The sequence below is a fragment of the Rhinatrema bivittatum genome, chromosome 9, assembly GCF_901001135.1.
Source record: "Rhinatrema bivittatum chromosome 9, aRhiBiv1.1, whole genome shotgun sequence".
Lineage (NCBI taxonomy): Eukaryota > Metazoa > Chordata > Amphibia > Gymnophiona > Rhinatrematidae > Rhinatrema > Rhinatrema bivittatum.
In genome coordinates this window covers 63,037,265-63,062,352 of record NC_042623.1, presented here as the reverse complement: position 1 = coordinate 63,062,352, position 25,088 = coordinate 63,037,265, and the positions used below count along the sequence as shown (strand labels likewise).

General features: G+C 40.3%; 1 protein-coding gene across 3 annotated transcripts in view; it reads left to right on the top strand.

Moving 5' to 3' along the window:
- The window catches only part of CELSR1 (cadherin EGF LAG seven-pass G-type receptor 1), a 564,861-nt gene that overhangs the window by 433,763 nt on the left and 106,010 nt on the right, over window positions 1–25,088 (top strand). For all 3 annotated transcript variants that reach the window (XM_029617243.1, XM_029617241.1, XM_029617244.1), the window contains exons 17-19: window positions 1,759–1,853; window positions 4,846–5,055; window positions 23,512–23,695. In XM_029617243.1, coding sequence (XP_029473103.1) covers window positions 1,759–1,853; window positions 4,846–5,055; window positions 23,512–23,695 — 489 coding nt within the window. The remainder of the gene's footprint in view (window positions 1–1,758; window positions 1,854–4,845; window positions 5,056–23,511; window positions 23,696–25,088) is intronic.

Sequence of the window (25,088 nt, the reverse complement as noted above, 5' to 3'; positions counted from 1 at the left end):
AAGCTTTATTCATAATTTCACACCAGATCTAAAAATAATTTTAAGCTTAAAAAATCACTAACTGTCCTACATTTTTTTCAAATTGGGACACATTTACAGATCAACTACCATTCCCAGTGTGAGAGACACTGCAGTAGTATACACAAGTATATGACAACCTGATACTTCCGGTACTGGCAGTGTCATCTAAGCTTTTAATAAGTTGAATAGTTCAATCTTGCTAGTCAAAGTGCTATAGTCCAGAATGGGATTTAAATGCTCTGTAGCACTGGATATTGTATGTGTGCATTGTGTACCACAACATAAAGAAATAGGAGGTGCAGCCTCCAAGAAAACAGTGGTTCCCCATGGACAAACAGGACTGTCCGCCACACAAGTGGGTAGCGTCATCCGACGGTGCCAACATGGAAAATGTGTGCGCTCAGAACTCAGAAAGACCTATAAGACTTTCTGAGAATGCACTGGTGTTCCCATGCAGCCCACCACCCTGTGAGCTCCCTCAGTCTCTTTTCTTCTGCTGAAGTGAAAGGACATGTTGCTTTTTCAACCCAAATTTAGTTGCTTTTTGGATCTATGCATTTTCATTTCTTATGCTTTCTCTTATTCCTTCATTCTTTTTTCTTCCTCGCTTGAAAGCTCTTTCAAATAAAAAAATGTTTTAAAAAGCTTGTTTTCACCTCTTTTTTTTATACAGCTAAATTCTAGCTAGATAATAACTTATTCAGCTATAGTTTAGCAGGATAGGTGGCTGAATACCTCAAATCTTGCAATATAAATGGATAACTTGTGAGTTATCCATCTAAATCACTTTGAATATTGACCTCCAAGTAATCTATATCTACTTATATATCTTGACTGCTTTTTTTTTTTTGTTAGTCTAAAGCAGGTCTCAGCTTACAAGGTAATGTAAAGGCGCACCAAGTTAGAGCTACTGCAACTTTGTTGGCATATCTTTGCTCTGTCTCTTTCAAACAAATTTGCAAAGCGGGCTACTTGGTCATCTGTCTGTACCTTTACTAAACACTAATGCCTGAAGAAGCCTCCAAACAAGATAGTTTTGGTCAGGCAGTGCTTAACAGTTTATTTGATTGAATTCAGGTCTCTCTTCACCACTTCATTCAGGTTGCAATCCTTTAATTCCAAATCGAGAAAAACAAATTCTTACCACAACCCTGAACGTGGGAGTCCCCTGACATTAGTCCTGCTTGTCCACAGAGATAACAATGCCATTTACCTGTAACAGGTGTTCTTAAACAGCAAGACATAACCCACCCTCTCCCTGTAGAGTTGAAGCTTAGTTTGTGAAGAAATAAGTGAGCTAGTGGGCCAGCAGCTGTGCAGGAGCACCCTCGCATGCTCAGAAAGACGTGTAGGTCTTTCTGAGCTCTGAGAATGTTTTTCACCTTGGTGCCACTGGAGGACATCATCCACTTTTGTGGTTGAATGGTCTTGCTGTCTATGGGAACAACTGCTACAGGTAAGGAACTTTGTTTTTTCATTTTGGGTATTCCATTGTGTGAGCCCCCCTAGAAGGTTCCTAAGAACAGGGACCTTACTGGTTTTTTTTACCTTTGTAACACTCTTATGCAGAAAGCATTTAAACTTTCACTTCTGGAAACAAGTTAGAACAAAGACTGATTGTTAAATTAGAAGGTGATGACATATTTTACTAGAAAGCTGTTCCTGGAAATTAAGAATTAACTGAGCCATCACATGACTCATTGCTGTATTTTGTTAACCAATTGCATTATTCTTTAGGGAATGCAATTCGACATTGCAGTGAGGATAAAGGATGGCTGCCCCCTGAGCTCTTCAACTGCACCACAGTTACTTTTGTGGAGCTAAAAACTATGGTAAGAAGTGTTTTGTGTATCGACCAGTGTTGTTAAATGAAGTTAAAATGCAAACTTACTTTGACCTGATGGGGAAATAGAGCATCAGGGCATTGAGTGGTTATCAAATTCAACCTATTACATAGGAAGGGCAACTTTTATAACATAATGGAAAAGTCTGTGTGTATATTGTGCATGTAAACTTCACTGAGGATTTTCAAAGCAAATTTACAAACATACGTTGATTTTGAAAATCCATGGGTAATTGGCTCAGTATGTGTATAAATAGCTTTTCATGAAGTTACACTCCTCTTTGTAGGGTACAACCCCAACCCCGAACACATTTCTGCATGCACGAACAACCCAGGCTATTTTTAGTGCAGCTATTTAAAAACACAAAACCATGTTTTATGCATATAAATAGCTTTGAAAATTACACCCATAGTCTGGAATTGTTCCCTCATGGGATTTTTTTTTTTTTTTTTTTGAGTAATGTTTTTATTTTCTCTTACATGAAGTTTTGATCCTCACAGAGGCTGATGTATTAAAGGCTACTTAGTGTGCTAAAAGGGTAAATTCTGCACATTGTTTGCGACAGTGTGTACTGTTTATCCTTTTACTAAGAAAAATTATGTTTGTGAAAATTGTATTTTAATTCATATGAGTGATGTGATGCAAGATTATGCAAAGCAGCTCATAAGTACAAATGCATAACTAAACAATGCACCGCTTTTCAGAGCTGTGTGGAGGAGTGTATGTTAGGCCTGCCTTAAAAGCCCAGGACCAGGCATTTAGCCTGGTCCATCTTAAGTCACATAGAGGAAGGGAATTCCTCTCTGAGGGGTTCTCCTTAGGAGATAAGAAGTTAGGCCAGGGAGAAACATGGGGGCCCCAGGGAAAAGAAGTAGCCTAGGGAAGATTAATATTGCTACCTTTTGGTTTGAGAACTCCTGAGGTAAGCAGAATTGCTTTTGATACATTTTTCTGTGATTAATAAAAAGCTTAAGAGAAAACAGCTAAAGTTCAGCCTGAGTTCTCAGTATCACAAGCTATTTTTGCAAAAAAAAAAAAAAAAAATTACCTAAACCTCAATGAGATGTAGAAAAAGGTTTGGTGAAAAGTTTATTTTTCTACTGGGCTTATTTGCCTAGAAGTCCATGTAGAAAACGTGTTCACACTGTTCACTCAAGTGTGCACAAAGTTCGGCACACTTCACTATATTGGCCTCTTAGAAGTCAGTCATTTATTTATTTTATATTGAGCTGTACAGCAAGCAAATTATTACCCAGGTAAAGTTAATTGGGTGACTTTAACCTGAATATTCAGCAGGACTTACCCAGGTAAGTCTGCCATTTAATATAACCCCTGAAGTTACCCGGGTAACACTAGGATCATGACTTCCCTGACTAGGTTTACTCAGCTTATTTTATCCAAATAGTGCTGAATATGAGCGATATCTGGATTCATTTTGGCTACTCCCTCAGGGGCCAATGTAATAAGACCCGTGCTGAAATCCAGGCTGATGTTTCTGTGTGGATTTTTTTGGTTCACGGGGTGTAATAACGGCCATGTATGCTATTTAGATACGCACATAAAATCCATTCACATTAAACATAGGTGCCATAATGTGCGCAGTAATGTGAGCTAATGGCCCTATGTGGTTTACGCAGACATCCTCGCAGAAACCCACACAGACACCCATCGGCATGTGGACACCCGCGATTGATTCTCGTGGCAAAATCTTTTCTTTTTAAAAAAAAATGAATAAATTAGTGGTCCAGAAGTTGATGTGAAGGTGGGTAGAACAATATCTAACCCCTTCATGATCGGACTCCGACCACTGGCGAGAGTGTGAAATGCAGATCAGCGATTCTGCCTCATTGAGAAGCTGCCTTCTCTCTACTCGTTCCGGCTGCCGCTTGGCTGATCCGCAAAAGCATCAAAAAAACGGTCTCCACACCGGTGCTTTCACTTACCTCCTACCCTGACTCAGGCACTAAAAACCCACACTAACCTGATCTCCCTGCTGGCACAGCTTCCTCCATTGCCCATGAGTAGATAATCATGCACGTGTGCCATTAGTGTGCACGCATGCAGAAAAACCACGGGTCTGTAAGCAAGCTTGTACACGCTTTTTTCCCCCACACTAAATCCTTATTACATACCCATATAAGGATTTGCGCAGGAAAACACGCATTCAAGCGTGCTTATATGCACGCACAAACCCGCGGCAGCTTCAGTGCACTTTATGACATCGGCCCCTCAGAATGCCCCCCCCCCCTTTCCTTTTTTTAGCTGGCTAAATTTTATCCTGGTAAAAAGTTATTTGAGTAAAATTTTGCCAGTCAGCAGGGTGGAAAATTGAAATTTTGGGGTTTGTCCAGGTAACTTAATTTATCCAGGCAAACTCTTTTCAATATTGACCTCTGTAAATTTGAATTGTGTTTTCCTTTGATTGGGGCATTCTGTTGTGTGCTGTTTTCTTCATTCTCTTTGTTAGTTTGACCTTTTGTGTTAAGACTGTAACAGCTACTTGGTTAGGGCCCATGTTTATCTTGCCCTTTGATATTATAAGAAACTGATCAAAATTGCCCTGCCCAGGCTAGCTTAGTGGCTGAATGGTAGTGCTATACTCTGCCATGTGGGAACTCCAGTTTTGATTCCTGAACCTGGGTTCTGCATATAGGCCAGCTGGGGCTGTAGAGGCAGAGAATCTCAGCCATTGCTCAATAGCAACACTTACTGGTCAGGAGTCAGGTGGCACCCTATAGACTAACCAATTTATTGAAACATGAGCTTTTGAGGACAGAGTCCATGGCATCCGTTGAAGTGGATTCTGTCCTCAAAAGCTCATGCATCAATAAATTGTTTATTCTATAAGGTGCCACCCAACTCTGTCATTTTTGTTACATCAGACTAACACGTCTATCCCTCTGAAGAGTTTTCACTACTGGTCAGACTCGAAATGCAAATCCACCATTGTTTTACAATGACTTTCCTCTTCACATTTCAGATTGAGAAACTGCATCGCAATGAGACCAAACTTGATGGTGAGCAATCAATCCAAATTGCTAGAGGGCTGCAGAATGCGACCAATCACACACAGTCCTTCTATGGAAATGATGTCCGGACAGTGTACCAGATGCTCATCAGAGTGTTGCAGTATGAAAGCCAACAGCAAGGTTTTGAATTAGCTGCAACAAAGGATGTGGAATTCAATGAGGTGAGAAAAATGTTATACTTCTGATATATCTTCCTACTGGAAGCAAACAGAATTCAGGATTATAATTGAATAGAACAAAAAGTGCACAACTATGGTCATAATTGCTCACAAACAAAACTGATTCTCCATATACCCATAATGAGTACTCAGACAATACAGTTGATGCAAGAATGATATTAAATGACATGTTTGGGTTTTTTCTGAAAACCAGACCTATTTGCAGATCTGAGCAGCTACAGATGATTTACCCTCCTGACTACTTTTTAGGGGAACAAACACACCCCCTCCCTCCTCATGACTGGATCTGTCACAGGTTCACGAGCCATCCCCATGCTTCCGGGCCAATAATCCTTCTTTCTTTCCTACTCCATGGCTGGATCTGTCACAGATTGACACCTCCAACATACGGCAATATTCCCTTCCTCCAGCTTGCCCTCATTTATTTATTTATTTGTTTATTTATTTATTTAACATTTTGGCAAGAATAGCTGATTGGAAGCCCCCTGGCCAGCAACCCTTCCCTTCCTCCCTCCCACCTATCCCATAGAAAGAACAGCTGACCCCTCTCCCTCCCCCCCCCTCCCCCCATCTCTTCTCACCTCTCCACCCTGATTGGGCCATGGGTAACTGCCTATTTAACTTATGGGAAGGGAAAACATTTTCACAGAAAAATGTGTGCAAACAAAAAGTTTTATTTATTATTTAAAATCGTATATCTTGCTCTGTCCCCAGTTGTAGGCAGGAAGTGCTACATTTTAAGAAGAGTCAAAAGTTCCACAGCACTTTTTGCACATGATTTTACGTGCATGGTTTTTTTTTTTTATGTAAGATTTTTTTCTCATCCAAAAGTTCTTGCCCTACTTTAGCCTGTCCATAAATCTTGTGCCTAGTGTCACATCTGAGGATTTGGGAGAGTAGTATGGGAAGTCTGTGATTACCTGTTCCTGGGATCACACTGGAGATATGGGTGAAGATTGAAATTAACCTTATAGTACTGAAGGTTAAACGCATAAGGAAAGTCTTTTTCATCTCATGCAACTCTTGCTGCTTTAGTTAATGCCCAGTCATTGGAACTTACATTTTAATGACTAGAACAATAAAAGCATTATATCTGTAGCCATCGATGTTTGATTTAAAAAAAAAAAAAGAAAACTTGTTTTTTGAAACACTGATTTTTCAACTTTTTGTTCATATATATCAATCCCTGTAGGGCTCTTAATTGTACAATAGTATCATTTTACACATAAATCTGTCAATTGTGATATTTTAAACTTGCTTAAAAGAACTGTTAGAAGAATATTTTGCTGTTGGGACCTACCCAAAATCATCACACATTCTTTTCTATGGAAATAATAGCTGTTATCAAACTGTTCTACTTAAAAACAGTTCTTTAATCTTATCAAAAGGCTGTTCTGCAAAGATCAAAAAAGCCCTCATGATTTATGAGGTCCTGGAGCTCAAGTATGCCATCTCTTAATACTCCCAAACATTTTGGGCCATTCCACCAAAAGATACTGAAATTACTTCAATATGCCTTATTTAACTTTTAAGATCCCTGGTTAAGGTTTTCTGCCTTAAAGTAGAGTTGGTACTTATAAATTTGCAAATCAAGGACTTTGTCCACTAAAATGTGCACTTGAATCCTTATCTATGCATTCGTTATGATGTGAAGTATTTTCTGTCAACAAACAGGCTGAATTAGCCATAACTCTGGGTGACATCATCTGGCAGCACCTTACAGACTCTGCTCTCCCCTAGCTAGTAGAGCTTTAAGCTTTACTGAGCATGTGCAAGAGTTCCTGTGCAGGCGTTGCCGTGTGAACCTCCTAGTCATTTTTTGTCTTGAGCGCAAGCACAGACTTATACTCAGTCTCTCCAGATAGTTTTCTCTATATTCTTAAAAACACATTTTTCTGCATATTTTCTTCAGCCTTTTTTTTTTTCAGTTGCCTCGCTGCCTCTGCAGCACCCACAACAGCGCTGTTCAATGCTTAAAATAAAAATAAACAAACTTGCATCCTCAACATCTCTGGAAAAAATTAATCTGCTATCAGTAGCTTCAAGATTTGCATCTACGGCAAGATAATGTCCCGCAAGGATGGCCACGAAATGTGCTATCAGTGCCTGAGGCCAAACCATGATCAGGCAAATGCTACACCTGTGGATGGATGTCTTCATGGTTCCAATATTCCTGGGCCAGTAAAATTGAGGAATTGTGTAAATCTCTTCAGAGTCTTAGCACACAGTGCAGCATCATTTGCCTTGCCAGGTAAGGAGTTGAGCAGGAACTCCTCCAAAAATCCCCCATCTGCACAAGCCAAAGCTCTGGGATCTAGTAGAATGAACCATCCTGCATCAAAGAACAAACAGCATCACTCTTTAGAGACGTTGAAACCTGCATTGAAAAGCATAAGAAGGGTGATGCATTAGCACCATCGATACAAGACCCATCAGTGTTGTTGACGCAGTAGACATCAGCATTATCGGCAGAAAGTACATCAGAACTCTTGACACATGGTGAACCAGTGATTTTTATACACATCTTACCAGTGCAGATAACACATCAAAGACCCTCTGTGCATGGGACCTGCTGTTTGTCTTCTCTACTCGATGCAACATTGCACCTTGCTCTGATGTATAGCATAAGGACACATGGAACCATCTTGATGCATGCATACAAGAAACATTCCAGCTCTGTATTGGCATCATTGGCACAGCAAAGGGGGCCTCTCAAAGCACTTGTGAAGAAGCATTCCATGGCAGCTTCCAGGTATCGACTTCATTTGACATGAATCATTTGGTTGAAATAATTATTTAGAAGCATGTTTTGTGTGAATTTTTAGTAGTCACATAATAAGAGATTAGTGAGCACTTGTTGAAAGTTGAAGAAAATGAAGTTAAAATGCAAACTATAAATCATTTGACTCTGTCTCACGTACCTCAGAAGCCTCCATCAGAACCCGGTATATAGCGTGGCTTACGGCAAGTAACATCATTGAAGATATACATGACAAGTTAGGGACTTCCTTTGTCTGTGAGACAAACTCTTTGGTGAAAAGCTGAGAGAAATGGTTGCTCAAATAAAAGAACAGAATGTGGCCATTCAGATTATGCCAGAACAGCATTCCTCTTCAAGACACTCCTCTTACAAGAGATATTTTTAGAAGCTCCCATTCTGTCCTTCTTCAACAGTACTGCCTTCTGCCCTCTTCCAGCTCAACGATAGCAAACACTTTCGGCCAGACCTTGCCAGAGGGAGCACTATAAACCCAAGATGACACAACAGGCCCAGTATAAATCTGGGACAGTTTTTGATCTCTTCAAACACTCAACAGTTCTCCATTCCTTTGGGGGCAGAATCCAGGCCGCCTTGAATTTGAGGCATCAGATAACCAAGCAGCAGTGGGTCCTCAAGATCATGGAATCTGTATACTGTTTGCATTTCTCCCAATTGCCATCCCCTCCACATTGCACAACTCTCAATCCAGATCCATCTAATCTGATGCAGCTTTGTCTGAAAATACAGTCGCTTCTTCAACAATGGGCAATAGAGCCATCCTGGCATCATAGCATAGATAGGGCTTCTACTCCCAATATTTCCTCAGCCCCAAGAACTCAGATAGATTGAGGCACATTCTGGATCTGAGATCCTGAACAACCATCTGCACAAAGAGAAATTCAAAATGAATTCACTCAGCAAAATTCTCTCCTATGTCCAGAAGGAAGAATGGATGTGCATGCTCCATCTGAAAGATGTGATTACTCAAATACTCATCCATCCTTCCCACTGGTGCTATTTGCTCTTCAAGGTGAATTCTTCCCATTATCAGTTCACAGTACTCCTGTTTGGACTGTCGGAAACTCTGCGAGTCTTCATCAAATGCCTTGCAGTGGTAGCAGCACAGCTGCATCATCAGGAAATTGTTTTTCTGGTACCTGGACAGTTGATTAGTCACAGTATCCTCTCAGGAAGAGGGGTTACTTTCCTTGTACAAGATGATCCATCTTCAGGAACTGGGTTTTCTGGTGAACTTCAGAAAGTTGAATCTAGTTCCAACTCAGCAGTTATAAAATTCATCAGAGAGTGGATAGGTTCGCTACAAGAAAGGGCATATTTACCATCGATTGAGCAAGCACCATCAGTTCACTTATTTTCAAGCTGCTCAACACTCAGCATTCGACATCCCAACAGATTCTCATTGTTTTAGGTCATATGGTGGCAGCCATACATGTGGTCCTGTTTACCCTCCTTCACATCTGTTGCCTGCAATGGGGTCTACACCGCCAATGGGATCAGCTAACTCAGCCTCTATCAACAATTGTATGGGTCTCAGAAGAAATTAAAAGAGAATTGACTGGTGGCTAAACCATCATGTGCTTCAGGATGGAGTTCTCCCAACAAGTAACCCTAGCAATAAGACACCTCCACAAAAGGGTGGGGCACCCACACAGAATCTTTTCAGACCCAGGACATTTGGTTTCTCGAGGAAAGCCATTATCAGATCAATCTGACCGCATTCACACAACTTCTTCAAGTAAAAAATATCTTGATTCAAATTAACAACTAAGTTGCAATTTTTTTTTTTAATTCTTTATTTATCAATTTTCCAAACATAATATACAAAGCATCCACTTTGAAATCAGAAATATGGTTTACAAAAGAGTAACACATCAAATCACATTGAAGATAACAATAAAGGAAATATATATCAAACTCTTTTGTCTTTTTAAACCCATTTTACCACTAACTTGTGGGGGGGCAGGTAACTGCGAAAAAATAGGAGTTTCTCAAAGAAATATCTTTAATAAAATAGCGGCGCTGCAAGATGTTAACCTTAATCTAGTATATAGATCAGACATTGGTGTTTATTTGGAGGGAAAGTTTTTTCCCTTCAACAAAGTTTTTGAGATGTTCAGGTTGGAAAAATATATGAGTATTTTCACCATGCTTTACTATGCACTTACACGGAAAGCGTAAGAAGTAGGATGCTCCCAGAGCCAAAACTTCTGTTTTTAGCTCTAGGAAAGCCTTCCTTCTCTGTTGGGTAATTTTTGATACATCTGGGTATATAGCAACATTAGCCCCCATGAAATTTTTATTGGACTTCTTAAAATAAGCCCTCATTATTACTCCCAAGTCCTTATCATTAAAGAAGGAGATCAGGAGAGTAACTCTCTCCGCCACCTCATACGTAGAAGATTCCAGGAATTCTGTAAGATTTTCCAGGACATTGGGAGATGTTAACTGTCCTCGTTGAGATCTGCGAACAGGTAGAAAGTAAACTTTGTCGAGTGGGGGAGAATTATCTGAGGAAATATCTAGAACTTCAGAGAAATATCTCTTAATCGTGATCCGAGGGATTTCTCCCACCACCCTTGGGAAATTCAGTATTCTGAGATTTAAATGTCTGTTCGCGTTCTCCAAGTATTCAATCTTGTTATTCACAGTCCCAAAGTTCTGCACCATAGTAGTCTGCACTTGTTTAACTTGTTTCAGTTCTTCTTCCATTTTATTCAATTTTTCTATGGTTTCACCTTTAGTTTTCCCAAAATTTTCATTTATTGTACATAGCTGTGATGACAAAGTACTTATATTCACTGAACATTCATTCAAAGACTTCACCATTATTGATGTTAGTGTCCACAAGGACTCCATCGTGACTACCTCTGGTTTCTTGATATTAATAATTTCACCGGGTATGAGGGGGGTAAAAGATGGCATGTTCTCACCGCTTCCGCTGATCTGATTCAGCTCCCCACTCAGCTCAAGGCCTCCGGCTCCATTTTCTCCAGACAAACTGGGACTCCGGGCGTTCTCCACACTCAACACTTCTCCCTCGGGCCGAAAAGTCATGGCACCCGCTTCGGATCCTGCTTCTAGGCTCGGTGTTGAGGGTTCCTGCTCCGCTGGAGGTAGTCACTGATCTAGCGGGCTGAGAGAAAACAGTTCCGTGGTCGGGTCGTGTTCTCCTACAACCGGCCCGACAGCCGGAGAAACCAGCCCACTTCCTTCGGTTTTTGGGGTGCATTGTCCGATTGTACGCTGCCCAGGGGGTAACGGAGGCGCCGAGGGATACGCTCTCTGTCTGCCCTTTCGTTTAGGGGGCATTTTACAAATAAATTCCGGCACTAAGCCTTTTTCCAACAGAAAGAAATGCCGGAGCAGCAACGCAATGCAACCTACTTCAGCGCCATCTTGACTCCGCCCCCTACATCAAGTTGCAATTTTTTATGTCAACAAACAGGGAGGCACAGGGTCGTGGGCCCTCTGCCTTGAAGCATTAAAGATTTGACAGTGGGCAATCAAGAACTGAGCTGTTCTAAAGTCACTTATCTTCCAGGGATATCCAAGATGCTAGTGGATCGCCTCAGCTGAGTATGTCACCCACACAAGTGTGGTCTCTACAATAATCCACATAGTTGACATTATGGGGTCTGCCATTGGTCGACCTATACATGTTGGAGCAGAACAGAAAGTTTGACCAGTTTTGCTCAGTTCTACCGAGCAATCTCCGGATAGCTGAAGACGCTTTCTTACTCATTTGGGAAACAAGCCTCATGTACACTTTTCTGCTGATACCATTGATCACCAAAACAGCACAGAAGCTACTGCAAGACTGTGCCCAATTGGTCTTCATAGCTCCAGTGTGGCCCAGTCAAATGTGGTTATCTTACCTTGTACAACTCTCCAGCAGTCCTCCAATACATCTTGGGGCAGACCCTGCTTTGCTAACTAAGGATGAAGGAATGCTGTACCACACGAATCTTCCGTCCCTCAACTTTGACGGCTTGGATGTTGAACATTCAGTCGCAGATCTCTCTTTGCCCAGAAGCAATGAAAATATAGTGGTTTCAGCTAATAAGCCCTCAACTAGGCAAGACTATTCTTTCAAATGGAATAAATATTCCAAGCAATGCCAGCAAAATGCCTTGAATCCATTCTGTTGTGAACCCAAGTATTTGTTATCCTACTTGTTCTTCTTTGTGACTCAGGGCCTTGCTACATCCTCTGTCAGAGTACAACTCGGCACTATAGCAATTTTGCATGTCACGGTAGACAGTAAGCCCATCTCTACATAATATAAATAAATCAATATTCATTGGTTTCAGGATTTTTGAAAAGCTTATGGCATGTGAAACCTCTAATTCCATGGGACTTGAACATTGTCCTTGCTCAGTTAATGATGCCGCCCTTTGAATCTTTAGAAACTGCTTCTCTTAAATATTTGACATGGAAAGTAGTTTTCTTGGTAGCAGTAACTTTGCCTAGATGAGTCAGCAAAGCTCTCATTCATTATCCACCATGTATGCATTTCTTCTATAACAGGGTGGTGCCCCACACCCAACCAAGTTTCTTCCGAAAGTGGTATCTGCCTTCCATATCAATCAGTCCATCGTTTTACCTATCTTCTTTCTATGACCACATGCACATGAAGGTAAGAAAATCCTTCATATGTTACAAAAGAGCTCTGGCCTGTTACAGAAAAAGTACTCTGCTGTATCATCAAACTTCGCAGCTGTTTGTTTCATATGATCCAAATAGGCTTGGAGTAACAGTCACTAAATGTACAATGTCCAAATGCATAACGGAATGTGTTCAGCACTGCTACATTTCAGCAGGCTTGCAGATTAGACACTATCAAAGCTCATCAAATGACAGCTGTGGCTTCTTCCATTACCCATTTGCGAGAAGTACCCCTTGACATCCACAAAGGTGCAGCATGGTCATCTGTTCACACATTTACACCCCACAACTGTCTAGACAATCTCTCAAAAGCTAACAGTAAATTCAGGCAAGCAGTTTTGCGCAACCTGTTCTTGCAGTAGTCTACTTTCCACAAAGGAGTCTTTGTTTACTCAGTAAACACTTTGCCTCAACAGTTTGGGACTCCCCGTATGTAATGGCTAATTCAGTCTGCTTATGGACAGTATTTTCTGTAGATAGAATGGAATGCTCACCTACCTCCCTAGAGAGTTGACTACCTAGCTGTAATTAGTTCTGATATTGACTAAGGAGGTTCATGAGGCAATGCCCACAAGGGAACTCCCGCACGTGCTCAGAGCTTACATAAGAATATAAGATATGCCATACTGGGTCGGACCAAGGATCCATCAAGCCCAGTATGCTGTTTCCAGCAGTGGCCAGTCCAAGTCAGAAGTACCTGGAAAGTACCCAAATAAATCTCAAGCTACTATTGCTTATTAATTAAAAGCAATTTATGGATTTTTCCTCTAGGAACTTTATTCAAACCTTTTTTAAATCCAGTAACACTAACTGCCGTAACCACATCCTCTGGCAGTGCATTCCAGAGCTTAACTATGCACTGAGTGAAAAAGAATTTTCTTTGTTTTAAATGAACTACTTGCTAACTTCATGGAGTGCACCCTATTCTTCTGTTATCTGAGAGAGTAAATAACTGATTTACATTAACTTGTTCAAGTCCTTTCATAATTTTGTAGACCTCTATCATATCTCCCCTCAGTTGTCTCTTCTCCAAACTGAACAGCCCTAACTTCCTTCGCCTTTCCTCATAGGGCAGCCATCCATGCCCCTTACAATTTTGGTTGGCCTTCTCTGCACTTTCTCCAGTGCAACTATATCTTTTTTGAGATGTGGTGACTAGAATTGCACACATTCTACTAGCTATAAGGCGAGTCTGTCCTGTGCCGCTGGATGACATCACCCACATGTAATGGCTAATTCATCCTGCTATATATGGAAGCACCATTTACGGTAAGCAAACTTGCTTATTTTAGTATGTATGAAAGAAAAACAGAAAAATGTTTTAGAGATATTTATTTGTGTTTGCTATAATTTGACATGATTTCTGGAAATATTTCTTTGCAGAGAAAGTAATAGATGTATGGAATAGCCTCCCCATGTAGGTGGTAGGGAAAAGAACAGTATCTAAATTCAATAAAGCATGGGATAAACACAGGGGATCTGAGGGAGTGGTAGGGATTGTAAAGCTGAATTGGATGGTGTGAATGGGCAGACTAGATAGGCCATATGGCCTTTTTCTGCCATCACGTTTCTGTGTTTCTTTGGAGTGATGCACAACTATACAAATTATTAGTTCTAAAAGTTAAAGTGGGTAAAATAAAACTGATAACCTGCATAGTATTTGAGTTCTTTAGCACAAGAAATAATCTCTACTGATTATAAAATTGACTTTCAAAAGGTGCTGTCTGTTTGTATCCAAGGAAAAGTCCTGAGCTGTGTTTGTCACCAGCAGTACTGGTGTATATAATGGAGCCAGCCATAGAACATTATGGTTGCTGTGGCTGCAAAAAATCAGATATTTCACTGAAAAAGATCTTCAGTTGATTTCTTTTGTCTTGCATTGCAAGTTAGGGCTTTTAAATCCATTTTAGCCAGCATTTGTGAGATAATTGTTTTTGTGATGTCTAGTGTCAGAGAGAATGTGATAGTCTAGTAGTAGGTGGAGCAGTAGAGTCAAGAGAATGGCCTGGCTATAAGTTTGAATCTTGCTTTCTCACATATACTCTGTAATCCTGTGCAAGGCATCATCTCACTGTGAGCATCAGTTTGCCCTGCTGTAATTGGGTAGTGGTAATTGTTTCCATTAATAAGCAGGGCTGAATCAGCCATGAAGTAGGTGAAGTCATCCAATGGCACTAATGAGCCACTCTCTCCTAGCTATTAGAGCTATTGTTCTATTGAGCATTTGCAGGAATTCCAGTTTGGGCATTGCCTTATGAGCCCCCTTAGTCTTTTTTTGTCCAAACAACTGCAAATACTTGAATCTCTATGTCTCTACATATTTTTCTTATAACTGTACTTTTTCTATCTAAAAGTTGCCACACTGCCTCTGCATCCCACCAGATAGCACTTTTAAGTGCTGTCTTTCAAAAAAAAAAAAATGAAGAAGAAGAAAAGTGAAAATTTCTTCCTAACAACTTCAGGAAAGAACACCACCACAGTAAGTGGTTTTAAGGACTGTATATGTAGCAGAAAAATGTCCATTGCAAATGGACATGAGCTTTACTACATTTGACTTGGTCCTGACTATGATCAGGCCAACTGTTAATAATTATGGATGGATGTCCCTGCATTCACTGAAAGCAAGGGCCTACAAAATGGAGGAACTGTGAAGGGCTCAGAGAAGCCATAATCAGTCTTCCTCCCAAAGTGCAGCTTCATCAAAATATCTCCCTCGTCAACGAAGCAAGCCAAATCCTTGGGGTCAAGTAGACGCAGCTGATGTCTATAAGGAGGCACTGCTCTGCGGAACACTTAGAGCACTCTGCATTGAAAAAGCATAGACACTCAAGTGCACCAGCACTGTTGATACACGGAGCTTCAGCTTTGTCAACACCATTGGTGCCATTGTCAGATAAGACTCCTTTGCGCATCCACATAATACTCTGGCACCATTAATACATAAGTCATCTATGCATTGTTCCTCAATGCCTTTGCTGTCAGAAGCATCATCACATCAGGCCACAACTCTCCCTACATAATTCTACCTAGGTCACATGAGTCAATGTATAGGATCAGAGGAGTAGCCTAGTGGTTAGAGCAGTGGGTTAGAATCCTTGGGCAAGTCACTTTACCCTCCATTGCCTCAGGTACAAAGTTAGATTGTAAGCACTCTGGGGATAGGGAAATACCTATAGTACCTGAATGTAATTCACTTTGAAGCGCTGAAAAAAGTGAAAAAGCTGAATATAAATCTAAATAAATAAATACCTCTCCCTCTACCAGCCACCAGAAGAATCTCGCCTAGCAAATTTCTAGGCCAAGGACTGCATCTGGAAACACCAGATCCTGTTTGCTCTCTTGTGCCTCTAATTTCTAACTGACTGTCTCATATTTTACAGAGTCTAGAAGATATTCAAATCCTTGTCTCAGAAAAGGATGTTCTACCACCCACACCAGGTCAAAGGACATGTCAGCCACTTGACCAAGTAGCAGAGTTAGTGAAGTATTTCTTTATCTTTTTAATGGCTAAGGAAAAGAGGGTACCATCTAGCCTCTCCTTTCCAGGATTTCAACTTTAATCCCATAAGAGGGAGTCCCACTGTCTCCAATTCACATTTATATGCCATCAGAACCCCTGCAAGGAAGTTCTAGCCCGTGCTCTTCACTCACAGCGGATGCTAGCCACTCAGAGGAGGTACACAAGCCCCCTATAAGGTGCCCAGGAACTCCTCAGTCGAGAACTTCATCACTGGAGTCCTGGATTAGCATTCCCTCACTTCTGGCTCTGAAGTGGGTTTGATAGGGATACCATCTGACACCCCCCCCCCCCCCTCCGAACTTCCAAAACACCAGTCTCCCTGGAAGACAATTTCTACTCAAAAGTTTTGGACACATTGGGATAAGTCCTTGCATTAAATGTGTGTAAAGCAAACATCCTTACACAAATGTTATGGGTCCCCTCCAAATTCTGGAAACATCAGTGAAGCTAGTAGCTCTTCCAGTCCATCGAATCATGCAGCTACCCCACCAATCTGTTGTGGTAGAATCTGCTGTAAAGAAAGCAAAGAAAACTAGAATATACTTGAATACTCCACCAGAGAAGAATCCCAACTCTTAAACAATTTTGGAAAAAAGATGTTTCAAAGCTCCATGCTAACTTCAAAAATGTCTAACTACCAGTTCTATATGGTCCAATATTTACATGATTGTATACAAAAATTGAAGCCTTTTCTTCCAGCCAGTGATAGTGGCATTGCATACCCTTAATCATTTTTTGATTCGGAAGAATGTATACACCATCTCATTTGTTCCATCTATGAAGCATTCAACACTACTGCATGTTCTTCCTCATCCTGCATTAGAATATGCCGCATGACCTGATTCAGATCCCGGAACCTTCGAGACAATGTTCATGAAAGGTTGGCAGATATGCCCTGCCTCGGTGACAATCTTCAGAAAAAAGCTCAGGGAAACAGTGGTACAAATGAAGGAACAAAATGTAATGGTCCAGTCCCTGAACAACAACCTTCTGCAAGGTGATTTTATTGCTCTTTTAGTAAACAGTGCTTCCAGAGATGCCCTTTCTGGCAATTCCAACATTACCCAATGCCGCCTCTACTTCCACAGCACCAGCAACGTCTATCTCATCCCAGACAACTTGAATGCCATCAGCTAAAGGCCACACAACAAGTCCACCCTAAATGTGAACAAAGGTTTTAAACCACCTTCCAAACCCAGCAATCAGCCACTTTGTAGGAGGGAGAATCCAATATTACCTGGAGGAGTGGCACAAGATCATGAAAGATTGCTGGGTTCTTATAATCATGAAGTCTGGATACCACTTGCATTTCTCCTGGCTTCCCATACTCCATCATTGTTCAGACTTCAAACCAGATCCATCTCACATATCCCAACTCTAACTGGAAATGCAGTTGCTCCTAGATTCAGCGGGCAAGGGAACCAGTTCCCTCCCATCTATATGGCCAAGGGTTATACTCCCGCAACTTCCTCATACCTCAAGAAATCTGGGGGACTGAGATCCATCCTGGATTTAATAAGCCTAAACAAGCACATGCTCTGAGAAAAATTCAAAATGAATTCCATGCACACAATCCTGCATTTCATCCAGAAGGGGGAGTGAATGTGCTTTCTGGATTAAAAAGGTGCATATGCTCATATTCCCATCCATCCCTCCCACTGGTGTTATCTGCACTTTATAGTGGACTCTTCCCATTACTAGTACAAAGTGCTGCCTTTCGGCCTGTCATCAGCACTGAGGCCCTTCAAGAAATACCTAGCCATAGCAACAGCATATTTGTTTCCCTTACCTGGATGATTACGAATGTCTCCCTAAAAGTTTACGAATGTCTCCCTAAAAGTTTTCCTGTTTTAATGTATTCCGCCCCTGAGGCGACTGTTTACTGTATCCCGTTTACTGTATCTTGTTTTAATGTATTCCGCCTCTGAGGCGACTGTTCAGTTCCTTGTAAACCGGTGCGATATGTATGCTATACAGGAACATCGGTATATAAAAATAATAAATAAATAAATAAATAAATGATTGGCTGCTGACAACATCTTCCCAGGAAGCAGTGCCAACCTCATAATAAACATCAATACAATTTATGTGGTCCCTGGGACCCCTAATAAATTTTGAGAAATCAACTCAAATTCTCACTGAGATAATCAAATACACTGGAACATTGATAGATTCTCTAGAGAAAAAAGTGTTCCTCCCTTAAATCAAGTGATAACTTTCAAGTCACTAGTGCAGCACACACATCAGTCAACAGCTAGAGATGTAATGGTTGTTCTGGGTCATATGGTAGCAGTGATCCATGTGGTTCTTCTATCCTGCCTTCATATACAACATCTACAGTGGGGTCTTTATTCACAATGGGATCTGCTCATTCATCCTTTTACTACAACAGTGCAGATTTTGATAGAAATGAAACAGGATGGCTAGACCCTCTCACCCTTCAAGATGGGGCTCCATTACGGTTTCTCCCTCACCAAGCAACTTTGGCAACAGATGTCACCGCAAGAGCTTGGAGAACCCACATCGTCCCTTTTCAGACTCAAGAGACATGGTCATTCCAGGAAAGATAGTTTCAAATCAGTCTCCAAGAATTGAGGGCAATCAGATACACTCCAACAACTTTTACTCAAATGCTCATGCAGGCCGGCAACCAGGTCACCATGTTCTATAGAAACAAACAAGGAGGCACATGGTCATGAACCCTTTGCTTAGAAGTGATAAAAATATGGGAATGAGCAACTGAGCTGCAAATGACCTGTCCTTCTGGAAATCTCCACTACATTAACAGATCACCTCAGCAGAGTCTTTTGACTACACACATGGTGTCTGTAGCAATCATTAGCCAACAACTGGTCAGTTTATGTGGACTTCCAGCAATAGATCTATTTGCATCAGAGCAAAACTGAAAACTAAAAAAGTTTTGCTCCATTCTTCCCAGCAAACTCAGAACAGCTCAGGATGCTTTTCTGCACAGCTGGAATGTGGATCCCACTAACATCCAGAACGGTGCAAAAAGTGCTCAAACACAGGTCTCTTCTGATTCTCATAACTCCAGCGTGGCCCAGACAAGTTTGGTTGTATATCTAGTGCAACTATTCAGCAATCCTTCAATCCATTTTAGATCAGATCCCTTCTTAACTTAAGAAGGAGGATGCCTATTTCATCCAATAATTGCTGGATTATTTTTACCAAAAGAAGATGAGAACATCATAGTATCTGCAAGAAAACCATCAACTAGGAGAGCATATGATTTTAAAAGGAAAAACATTTTCCACATGGTGTCAGAACAGTTCCTTGCATTCATTCTCATATGAACCCAAAGACTTCCTTAATTACTTACTTGCTTACTCCATCTGCTTCAGTACTCAGCACTTTCTGAGTAAGAATACATCTTACCATACTAGGATTGAATGTAAACCTATCTCTACTCATCTGTTAGTATACAAATTCATGAAAGGTTTATCCCAGATTAAACCTCCAGTTGCAAAACCACCTGTTCTATGGGATGTAATGTGGTCCTAACTCAACTAATGAAACCATTGTTTGAACTATTGGAGTCTCTTCTCTCAACTTCCTAACCTGGAAAATATTGTTCTTGGTAGCAGTAACATCAGCCAGATGGGTCAGTGAATTTCAAGCTCTAGTTCATTTCTTACCATTTCTTCTACAAAAGGGTAGTGCTCTGCACTCACCCCAAATTCCTACCAAAAGTAGTATCACTTGTCATATTAAGGAAGCCATCATATTTCTTACATTTCTTCCCAAGGCCACTTGCTCATGAGGGTAAAAAAGCACTCCACACCTTAGACTGCAAGAGGGCTTTGTCTTATTACAAAAGAAGAATTCAGCCTCCAAACACAAGCTTACCAGCAATTTATCTCTTACAATCTTAGGATCAGAAGAGGGTTAGACAATGGCCACCAATTTCTGCTTGTGTCACTTAACATCTCATCAGCCTTTGACACCATTGATCATAATATCCTTATCTTCCACCTTCAAGAATGCGGTCTAGCAGGAAAGGTTCTTGAATGGTTTCACTCTTATCTGTCTCATCGATCTCAACACATTAGGATCAATAATTAAATTTCTTGTCATTCTTTCATTAAAGCTGGTGTCCCACAGGGCTCTTCTCTTTTGTCAGTACCCTTCAACATTTATTTGGCTCCTATTGCTAAACTTTTGGCCACTGTAATGGAATTCTACAAAATATATGCTGATGACATCTAATTTCTCATCCGTGTTTGTCTTACCTGGAATGAAACTCTGGACCATCTCAACATCTGCTTCTCCACTGTTAATTCTTAGCGTAAATATAATAAACTCACGTTTAACATGTCCATAACAGAGTTTCTGGCTCTGTCTAGCCCATATTCTCCCCTGAATCAAAGCAGCGTTTGTCTCAATGGTCTAAGTTTCCAAATCAAAAACCAAGTGAAAAGTCTTGGTGTTATTCTAAATAGCACACTTTCCTTTAAACCTCAGGTTAAACAAGTTATCAAACAGGGTTTTCTCAAATTGCACGTTCTTGTCGGCTTAAGGAAACTTCTGTATCCTCTAGAGTTCCACACCGTATTGCAGGCATCTATTTTTCCTATCCTTGATTACTGCAATAGCCTCTACACTGGTCTACCTCACTCAACTATACATCGTTTACAGAAGTTATTAAATTCAGCTGCCTACCTTATCACTGGTTTGAAACATTTTGAGCATATTACCCCAGCCCTGATTGAAAGAGTCAATTTTAAACTGGGAATGACAATATTCAAATTAATCAACAATCAATCCTACCCTTGGGCAAATGCAATACTAAAATGTTATCAGTCTGCAAGAACCTTGCGTTCATCTCAGTTGGGTCTTTTGGATGTTCCTTCTCCATGAGTCCCAAAATTCCGTGCTCTCACCCACTAAAAATGTGTTCAATGAACTATCTTATTTTTATTTATATTACCAATCAATTTTAATAAAATATATTGAAGAAAGAGGTAAGTTTCATATTACTGGTGCATGCCTCCACGGCCTTGCGTCCTTCTCGTAGTGTAATCATTAACTTGCCTCCTTCCTCCTTTTGTAATTTTTGTGTGTTTTATAAATAATTTTAATATAATATTTATGTCAAAAAAATTTGTTTAAATCAAAAAGATTTTTAAATCAATTATAATCTCCACTTTGCATAATCGGGGTAAAGCAACTTATATTTTTTCTGTTGCTTTCAATGTCATCTTGACTTTCATTGAATAGCTAAAATTCATGTATCCCTTATGCTCATGGACAATTATATTTCAATCTCCATTAAATTTATGCGCCATCTATCTTAAATGTCCCTACAAGGGTTTTGTGAACGCCGAGTTCCTATATATTAAACTGCCACTGTCCAAATGAAACTGTTAGAGACTTATCTCCCGACACAGCTGCGTTTCGGTCTTTCTTCGTCAGGGGAGAATGTCCATTCCTGTTATCCTTAGTTCATGGTTGATCCAAAATTCATGGCGTTTTTTCAGGCTATCCGTTCTCTCTCTCCGGCTTACAAGCTCCGAGTGACGGCGTTCATGCATGCCTTCTCCATGAGTGGCATGCTTGCACACTACCAGAGAATGCTGCTTTTCGGTGGCTGGCCCAGAATTCTGTAACTTCCTACCAACAGAAATCCACCAGTGTGATTCAGTTAAAACTGTCAAGAGACTCCTTAAGACCTTTTTGTTTAAGCTCATTTATTTTTAATTTGTTTTCTCTCTTTGCCTTTTTTTCCCTCTCTCTTATGGTTGTATTATATTTTACTTAGTTATATTTTATCTTTTTTCTTAAGTTTTTATCATATTTTTTTAATATTTATGTATGTTTTAATATGTTCATCACCTAGGCCATTTTGTGTTAGGCAATTCACAAATTTAATAAATGTAAATATAACCAACTAAGTGTAGCAGTGACTAAACAAACATTGTCCAATTGGCTAGCAGACTCTGTTGTACATTGCTATACTCTAGCAGGCATCCAGATTATATATCAAAACTCATCAAGTAAGAGACATGGCTACATCAGTGGCTTATCTACAAGTTGTACCTCTTGAAGACATCTGCAAAGCTGCAAATTAGTAGTCACTCCACACCTTCCCATCCCATTACTGTATGAACAATTTATCAAAAAATGACAGACAAAATTCAGACAAGCAGTCTTGTGTAGCCAGTTCATGCAATAGTCCATGTTCCATGGTGGGATCTGGATTGCTTATTCAGTAAATACTCCACTGCAACTGTCTTGGCTAATTCAGACATGCTTATTGATGGATAAATCAAATTTGTTTGAATTATCTATGCTACATACCCATCTTCCTACCTGGAGAGTCAACTACCTAGCTAGATTTAGCTCTCAAATCGACTGAGGGGGGATCATGAAGCAACGCCTGAGCTGGAATTCCTGCACATGCTCAGTAGAGCAAAAGCTCTACTAGCTAGGAAAGAGATGTCTATTTGGTGCTGCTAGATGATGTCACTCACATGTCTTGGCTAATTCATCCTGAAATCTACAGAAAACACTGTTTATGGTAAACAAGCTTTCTTTCTCCTCCCCATTTCCTTCTGTGTTACTCAGGATCCAAGAATGTGCTGCAAGTTTTTCCACCCACAACATGCATGTTTCCTAAGTATTATATTGTGACGCAAGCTAGGCTCTGTAATGAAAATTGTATTTATTATGATTATAGTCACCAATAACAGAAATGTTTTTCGTGGCGTTTAGCTCAAGATTTGAGTAGTACTTTTGCTCTAACTCTTGGGGAAGAATACTTCGGCAATTTGTATATTACCATCCTGACAGTAGAAACATGGAGAGTGCAGTTGTGCAGTGCATTCTGACTCTTCAGTAGTACACGATTGTTAACGTGCTTTGACTTCAAAACAAGTAAGATAAAGGATACTAAAAGATGAAAGGGCTGAGGAATTTGAAGAAAAAAAATTAAGTAGACGCCACTGAGAAGGAGTGGAGATTTTCCATGTTTCCTGTTGGGCTATTAGGCTTTGAACAAGTTGGCTAAAGCTTCTCTTCCCTTCTAGAGCTTCTTAACCAGCAAGCAGTCCTTGATCTCTTGGCACAGGCAAGCATTGAGGCAGGTGCTCTTAGGGCTCTCGCTTCAGTGCAGGACTTCAGTTCAAAACCCCTTGTAATCTCTGATTTTGGCTGAGGTTACTAATGATGATAGGTTTAAGGGATTACTTGTAAGTAATACAAGTTCCTAGTGGGAACTAATAGGTGTGTGCTTTGTGATAAGACTGGAGAAGAACATGCCTGGATTATGAAAAGTCTCATTATGTGATTACCTTCCGCTGCAACATGAATCACTTGAAATGTTCCACATATTTGACCCAATGCAGCTAGACAGCCATCCTGAAATTTTTTTTTATATATGATGCACACCATATTTTATATATATATATTTTTTTTTTTCTCACTCCCTCATCTATCCCCTTCCTCCCACCAGAATATCATAAAAGCAGGTAGTGCCATTCTAGACCCTAGAAATAAGGACCACTGGGAGCAGATCCAGCGAACAGAAGGAGGCACAGCCCACCTGCTCAAACATTATGAGAATTATGCCAGCAATGTGGCAAAGAACATGAAGAACACATACATGAAGCCTTTTGTCATCGTAGCACCCAATATGAGTAAGTAGCACTGATTGAAACAGATCATTTTGTAAGAGCAAGCCAGTGTCTGAAGGAAGTCATGGATGACACTGCATTGTTAGAGGACTATACAGCAATTAAAGAATTTACCTGCAAATCAACATTTTTACTCATTGGAAAAGACTGGGATTTTGGAAATAGCAGCTGATTTGGTATCCAAATATATATATATATATTTTCAGTGCTATACTGCCGTAGTGGCGTCTGACTACAATGATGGCTATTCTTGCAGTGATGACAGTAAAGGGGGTATATCTGCATGTATAAAACTGCCTGCATTAACAACAGAAGCCAGGATTCTTCTTTAACCGTAGCACGTTGAAAATTTATATATATATATATATATATATATATATATAAACAGAAGCTGTTTCCAAAATCACAGGAGATTAAAATGTTTTGTTAAAATATTGGTCCAAGAAAAGGTAGGATACTGTGGAGGTTGTGATATCTTTTCTTGGTTCAAGAAAAAACTTTTACATAGATATTATCTATTTGCTTTGAGAATTTCATACATTCTCTTCTTTATCATTTGAGAGTAACAACATTCTTTATAAAGATGCCATTTCCATTTGCTAAATACAGGTAATGATGGCAATGTTCAGATAAGTTATCAGGGATATTCAGTAGGATAATCATCCCACTGAATACACAGAAATACAGTTCTCCAACTGACATTTCTCAGATAATTTTCAAACCTAATCTGCTATGTTTGAATATAGCCAGTTAGGTTTCAAGTTTGTGTACCTGGATAATTTGACTTTTACTGGTTATATTTACATTAAATATTCAAATTAAGTTAAGTACTGAAAAAATGTTAAAAAGGAAAGTATGCAGGCCTGCAGACCCAGTTCCCCCTTCCCCCTCTAAATGTGTGAAAATAACATTGGGCATTGTACTTGATCTGCCCCCCACCCCCCAAGCCCTCCCAAAACATAGTAATAAAGTCACAGGCCTACGCATTAGCCCCAACTGCCCTCCCACCTTATGCTTTCTCTAAGCCCCTCCTGATCCCCACCATCTCTGTTTTCCCCCCACAACCTGAACCCTTCCATCCTACCCAGCACCCCATGAAATCCCCCAGTCACTGGGATTGTGGTAGAATTGTATAAAAATGAAAAAAAAAAAAAAAAGGGAAATAAATGTACCCTGCAGCACTTCAGTACTACAGTCTGTCTGCCAGGAGTCAGTCTGGAGATGTCATGATCTGAACTTGCAATCCTCTGGCAGCCAACAAGGATTTTAGCCAGGGAACTAAGGGGGCAGCTTCTCTAGCTGAATTGTCAGAAAATCCTAGTTTGCTGGTTTCCCCTCACTTTGTCACATAACAGCTTTCCCATTCACATGCAGGGTCCTGTTCCTACTATTGTAT